General features: G+C 43.5%; 1 protein-coding gene across 11 annotated transcripts in view; it reads left to right on the top strand.

The window, feature by feature from the left end:
* Nucleotides 1-7,192, top strand: part of cacnb1 (calcium channel, voltage-dependent, beta 1 subunit) — a 32,091-nt gene that overhangs the window by 12,132 nt on the left and 12,767 nt on the right. For 5 of the 11 annotated variants that reach the window (XM_048244786.1, XM_048244783.1, XM_048244782.1 and 2 more), the window contains 5 exons: nucleotides 4,179-4,298; nucleotides 4,910-5,032; nucleotides 5,299-5,435; nucleotides 6,021-6,088; nucleotides 7,009-7,163. In XM_048244786.1, coding sequence (XP_048100743.1) covers nucleotides 4,179-4,298; nucleotides 4,910-5,032; nucleotides 5,299-5,435; nucleotides 6,021-6,088; nucleotides 7,009-7,163 — 603 coding nt within the window. The remainder of the gene's footprint in view (nucleotides 1-4,178; nucleotides 4,299-4,909; nucleotides 5,033-5,298; nucleotides 5,436-6,020; nucleotides 6,089-7,008; nucleotides 7,164-7,192) is intronic. The other 6 variants (XM_048244785.1, XM_048244784.1, XM_048244793.1 and 3 more) reach the window with 2 other exon arrangements.

Here is a 7,192-nt window from a genome sequence, read left to right as displayed (position 1 = left end):
CACATATTCACACAAACAGGGATTTTTGTTCTGAGTATGGTAGGTGTTTGCTCAAGGCATTGTGCCCTCCAGTACTGTTGCTAACGTCAGACTGCACTGCACCAAAGCGTCTCTAAAACGCCTCTTACTCCCTCAAAAGCACAAAACGCCTCCTCCAATTCCTTGCCAGTCTCTTCTGTGAAATATCAAATATGACTACAAACACAAACCAGTGTCACTGATGGGAAAAGAGTCGTTTTCAAAATGCATCTGGATGGTTCTATTTATTAATAATGGGGGAAAAAACCTTAAAGGGCAAGATACATTGTGATGCTTCATGATGTATCACAATGTATAATAATTAATTAATTAATTAATTAATTAATTAATTAATTAATAAATAATAACATGTATAATAATCAAATATAATAATAATCAAGTTGCGGCCCTTTCGATTGTAATTTAATCGAATCATGGAGCAGGTAAAGATTCACACTTCTACCTCTGATGAGGAGGACTGGCGGCCCCCATCTTAACCACCAACAGAATATAGAGTGTTTAGGTTTGAATGCATACCCTCTTCAACGCCGCTTGTTCTACAGTATATAGGCTGTGATTTGCACTTTCCGGGGCCCATAACAGGGGTTGGTGCACTACTTAGTGTGGCATAATGTGCTGCCCGTGGCTGAGGGGCCTCTTTGCTATTCAGACTAAATAACCAGGTCACCTGTATAGGGCTCCTTGTTATTTAGTTGAACTAATACCACACACGTAATATCTTCATATTTAGTTTAGAGAGACTGGTCAGTGACTCAGCCTCTACTCTGTGCCAATACACATACACATACACACTTTCCCTAAGGTGCCACCATGAAAATGTCTAGAATTTGTATTAAAATGTAGATCTAAATTACCTTTTTTGTTTATTTTAATATCTAGTTTATATTGTTTTAATAGATCTTTTGCCATGATATAGGCATAGATGCTGATATGACATTAAATTACCACCACCACTACTACTACTACACACACACACACACACACACACACACACACACATGCATGCATAATATATACATTGACCTGTGATAAGACTGTAAGAAAAAAATCACACAAACCAGTATAGAACTGATTTTCTCATGTAATGAAAACCGGCCCTCTTTTTTCTCTCATCTCCTCTCTCCTTCCATCAGCTCAGCTCTCTCTCTCTCTCTTCCTCTTTCACACTCCCTTTATGTCTCTCTATCTTCCTCTCTCCTCGGCTTTGCAGGTGTGAACTCATCGCTTACCTGATTGAGCTGTAGAGAGGCAATCAGCCACCTAGGGGGATAATTATAGTCTCACCTACACTCACATGCAGACACGTACACCTTCACTTTCACTGACACACACACACACACACACACACACACACACACACACACACACACTACATACAAACATACACACAGCAGGCGCATAGTCTTTTCTTCTATTACACAGACATTTGTGTATAAAAACCCATGGTGAAGAACCATCCATTTTTTTTATCAAAGTTAATATGATAAAGACAGAGGGTTCTGTTAACTTGTGTGTTTGTGGTTTTGTGTGTGTGTGTGTGTGTGTGTGTGTATGTGTGTGTGTGTGTGTGTGTGTGTGTGTGTGTGTGTGTGTGTGTGTATGTGTGTGTGCACGCACGCGTGTGTGTGCGTGCATCCGTTAAGTGCACACACTGTACTCCTCCCTTTGAGTCTCCTCTCCACCTCTCCCACGCATTTGTTTCACAACCTCTCCTCCTCTCTTTCCAACCTTCACATCTTTCTTTGCTCTCTCGTCTCTGACTGTAGCAGTAGCAGCAACAGGCTTGGTTACTGTGGCACTGTTGTTGTCTGCCCAGCCACAGACCATAATCTGACCGAGAGGGGCTAGATGGGTTGGTGGTGGGGGGTGAGAGCACAGTGACATAGGAACACAAAGATGAAGTTTGATGGCTTTGCTGAATTATATATCATGTGCCTTGTGGGAGTTGTGCATCTTTGTCGAAAGGCAGCAGAGTGTGTGTTGCCTAGGCAACGGGGCGTGTCAGCCATGCTGCTGCTACGCAACAAATGACTCTGAAGCAAGTTGGCTGGCGAGTAATTGGTTTTACTTTCCCAGCCATTGGTAATTTAGACAGGGGAAATCAAAGTGTTGGCCTGATCCCTTTAATCATGAGCAGTTTCCAGGTTCTGCAAGGGACAAGCACATCTTGCTGGAACATCTTGCTTCGGCCAACTACAAGGTGCTCTATGATCAAGGCATTATTGTTATCCCCCTGTTCAATACAACCCCCCATCCAATAATTCTGTTATTGTAAGTCCCCTGTCAACAATAACAATAATAATAATCAGTATGTTAAGCCTCCAAGCTGATTATTTTGTTCAGAGCCAAGGTGGAGAGCAGGAGAGATTAAAGTAAGACTTGTTTTATTCTGAGCATTTGATCAATGTTGTTGGAGCAATAAGAAGAGGCCTGTTTCTGAAGCAACATGTTCATAAATGTGTAATATCGAGATTAGGTTGAAATATTCTGAAAAAAGAACGGTGTGACCAATGGTTATTAATAGCATCTGATAGATAGGCTGGCATACAGAGAGAGAGAGAGAGAGAGAGAGAGAGATTAAAGTCAGCACCTCACCTTTGATGAGTAGTCTTATCTGAGTGCTGATGGCAAACCCGCGGGATGAGTGCTGTAACAAAATGTAGGAGGCCCAAGCATGTCAACACATGCAGAGCACTGACTGCTGATTATGTTAGTACAGTGTAGCTTTTCTCTATGTGTGTGTGTGTGTGTGGGATCATTATGTTGATTGGCTCAAGGATAATCTCCAACCCTAGTGTATTGTCACGTTCAACAATACATGAAAAAATTGCCATCCTAATTATATGGCCATGTTCCCCAGTAATCAGGAATCAATCACTGGCAGCTTAAATCTTGACATGCTTGCTGAGGATTTAACATGTATCATGCACATGTACAGTTAAACTGTAAATCTTGAGATGACATTTTTGTATTGGATTGTGACTATTTCATGCTTTGTAGGGAGTGATAATATCACTGAAATTGCCATTCATGCAAACACTTCCAGACAAGTCATCATGTGTGTTTAAATAGATGTGTGGAAAGGTTTGTGTGTCTGTGTGTGTGAATGTGTGTGTGTGTGTGTGCGTGCATGTGTGTGCTTGTAAGAGAGAGGGAGGGAGAGAGAGAGTGTTAATTTGTCTTTCTAGTGATTTTCTGCCATTTCTTTAGCAGTCAATTCCACCATGGCTCATTCTCACCTCTATTTTATTTTAGATCTTGCTCTCACCTCTCTCTCTCCTTCTATCTCTTTCTCTCTCTCCTTCTCTCTTTCTCCCTCTGTGGTGACTCATTCTTCCACTCAGCTGTCCACATGCTTGTCTTCTCCTCCCACAGAAAAAGAATGTGTCTAACACCTGAAAACAGGGGCATCTAAATTCCAAAAGAGCAGGGTACTGCACAATGCTTATATAAATGTGATATATAATACTCACTCAAACTTCTGAGAGGACGACTGTGAACAACTCTCATCCTCCATGCTGTGTCAGTTGTTTTTTCTCTCTCTCTCTCTCTCTGTGTGTGTGTGTGTGTGTGTGTGTGTGTGTGTGTGTGTCATTTATGGCCTCTCTGAAGCAGAGGAGTTTATTTAAGGGAGTGTGTCTTCATACCAGGTGCATTCTGCATATAAACATGCACACACACACACACACACACACACACACACACACACACACACACACACACACACACACACACACAGGGAGGACATATAGCTCATCAGCCATAAACAGATTTGTTCTCTGCTCTCTATGACATTAATTCATGAACATATTTAAACTGTGTAACTGCAAGCTCTGTAAACATTTACTTGTGTTTAAAACAAGAAAATATTTCCTGACTAATGAACTATCAACATGAAGACATTTCAAATCTGAAAAGTTTGAAACATGGGACTTGGGTTCCTGGCATTCTCTCTTTTCAGGTTTCAAGTAATAGAAGTGTTATGTGGTTCTCACACAGATCAAAGTTCCAATTTGTCAATTCACAGTTGAGTGAGTGTCAAATCTTCTTCCGACTTTTTCCAGAGTTATATTCTTTATTTTAACCCCCCCCCCCCCTCTGTCTCTCTCTGCCTTTCTTTCTCTGCTTGTCCATCCCAGGGTTCTGCGGACTCATACACCAGTCGTCCGTCGGACTCGGATGTGTCGCTGGAGGAGGACCCCGAGGCTCTGAGGAAGGAGGCTGACAGGCAGGCTCTGGCCACCCTCGAGAAAGCCAAGGTCTGTGGCCGCCCTGTTGACCTCACCCATTAGTCCATACTCTCTACCTCTCTGTCTCTGTCCCACATGAGTCTCAGCATGTCTCAACAACCCCATTGCCTGCTCTTAGCAGTCTGTTCTGTTTTGGAATAGGATATAGAATAGAATAGAATAGAATATTATCTTTAATGCCCACCAAGGTGGAAATTTGTCTGTGACTTTGACAAAAACAAAATAACAATGTAAGAAACAAATACCGCAAGCATTTAGTAAGACCAACACATGTACAACATCCTATTACACATTAAAACTTACTTCATGACGCTATCTGTGGCTTGAATCTTATCAGTCACTTAGTAGAGTCGAAGTTACTAATGGTACGCAAAGCAATGAAGGACATAGTATTCACTTTCTTTCCCCTCCTTTTCACTATCAACAGCTCTCTTTACGTCTCAAGATGGACAGGTCTTATTCGCTCCTCCTTTGTTTTTCATCTCTCTTCCCTTCTGCTTTCGCTCTTGTTGTTTGCATGTCCATCTTCTGTCATCTTGTCATTTTGTCTTTTTAATGTATGCTCTTGCTCTACTCTTCACCAGAGCCTGCTTATCCTACTGTTTGTTCTCTCTCTCCAGACTAAGCCTGTGGCCTTTGCTGTGAGAACTAACGTGGGCTACAACCCGGGTCCAAACGATGACGTCCCTGTTCAGGGAATGGCCATCTCATTTGAAGCCAAAGACTTTCTGCATATTAAAGAGGTCCACACTCTTATTTGCATACTACATTTACAAATAGTCTCTTATGCATCTCCGCCTGTGTGACAAAATGACAGTTAAGTACTTTGCAATTGTATCATTTAAATTTGTTTTGATGGGTGTCCATTTGTGTGTGTGTGTGTGTGTGTGTCTTTGTCTGTGTGTCTGTGTCTGTGTCTGTGTGTGTGTGTGTGTGTGTGTGTGTGTGTGTGTGTGTGTGTGTGTGTGTGTGTGTGTGTCTGTGTGTGTGTGTGTGCATGGCTTAACAGAAGTACAATAATGACTGGTGGATCGGGCGTCTGGTGAAGGAGGGCTGTGAGGTGGGCTTCATCCCAAGCCCCGTGAAGCTGGAGAACACCCGTCTGCTCCAGGAACAGAGGATGAGACAGAACCGCCTCAGCTCTAGGTGAGAGCCAATCACCACATCACCATTCCTCTCTCCCAGCCAATCGTTGTGCCAGGATTGTTTTTCCCCCCTTTCATTTTTTAGCTAGTCACAGTGTCAGGAGCATCAGTGTCAAAATAGCCTCACTAATTTACCAGCTGGACAGCCTTGAATCGAATCTCTGAATCTCCCCAGTCATCCCACTCAGTGGGATTCAGTCCTAATTCAGCACACACTAGACCAGCACCAAATGTTCACTCTGTCTGTTTAAAGAACATGAGCTTTATTACAATCAGCCCATCCCTGTCCTGAGAACACTGCAAGCAGTGTCCAGTACACGGCATAGGCAGTGCGATGCGATGAACAGACTACATGGTCTGGGATTTGATGTGCAGAACGTCTCTTCGATAGTAGTTTGTTCTTGCCCACTCACTCTTCTGGCCAAAGCAGGGATGACATCATATGCTTTAACATTTAATTTTATTTTACTCATAAGCAGGGATGACATCATATGCTTTAACATTTAATTTTATTTTACTCATCAGAATGTAGTCTGTAATATAATATTATCCAAATATTAAATGTTAATCTCTCTTGTGCTTTTAGTAAATCGGGCGGGAGCTCCAGTCTTGATGTCGCCTCAGGAACCAGGAGGCCCACCCCACCTGGGACAGGTAAGACGAGAGAGCGGGAATGAGTCCTTATGGTGTCTGTTTCCATGGTTGCGGTGCTGTATAGTCTGCATAGATTTTGGAATATTGACATGCAAAACGTGAGAAATTATTGTTGTTTGCAAGAATGCTAGGATTTTTTCCCCCTTCGTGGAGCCTTGAATGGTTCTTAGAAGATTCAAAGGGTTCTACATTTTTGAAAGACTTTTTTGGAGAGAGTGTATGGAGCTGCCTCAGATCCCCTGCGTTCCAGTCACATACACACACACACACACACACACACACACACACACAGTCACACAAACAAACTCAGTTTTGAACCACCAACCCCCCTCCCGCCACCTTCCACACTGGATGTCCTTTCTCTCATTCTCTTATTTCTCTAATTTCCTGGATCTGTTGTCTCTGCAGCGGCCTACACCTCTCTGTCATGTCTCACAGTCACACTCCCAGCCACATTCTCTCTTTCTGGTCGCCAGTGTTATGAGCGACCTCACACTACGATTCTTATCTTTGCTACTTTCATCCCTCAGCTTGTATCAGCTCTTCCATCTGCTCCGCTGCTGTCTCTTCATTCTCCTCCATGTCTCTGAACGACTGAACATCACACTTTTACTCTTTCTCTCTCTTTCTCTCTTTCTTTTTCTCTCCCTCTTCCCTTTCTCCTTTCTCCTGCTGTCCTTTGCCCTGTGCAACATTCTGTGTGTTTTTATTTTACTTTTTATCTTTCCTCCTTCCTCTCTCTGCATCCACATGCACTCTGCTATGCACCTTTTCACCTTTTCTTCTTGCTATGCTCTCTCTCTCTCTCTCTCTCTCTGTCTCTTCCCCTCTTTCTCTGTTTGTCTGTCCTCCTGTGTCTGTCTCCCTCTCTTTCCTCTACCCTTTCCCCTGGTGACTCCCCCTCCCTCCCCCCCTCTCAGTAGCTGATTTCTCCGCGGGGCTCTATGATGATGCCTTGGATCTAGAGGTGGAGGAGGCAGAGCCGATGGCCGACGCCCGGGGCGACCACCGGGGCGGGGCTGGTAGTGTCACTTCCCCTCAGGCCAACATCCCCCGCCTGCCCTTCTTTAAGAAGGTAACCATGGCAAATGCCCGCCCAACCCC

The sequence above is a fragment of the Alosa alosa genome, chromosome 6, assembly GCF_017589495.1.
Source record: "Alosa alosa isolate M-15738 ecotype Scorff River chromosome 6, AALO_Geno_1.1, whole genome shotgun sequence".
Lineage (NCBI taxonomy): Eukaryota > Metazoa > Chordata > Actinopteri > Clupeiformes > Clupeidae > Alosa > Alosa alosa.
This window is presented reverse-complemented; position numbering and strand designations above follow the sequence as displayed.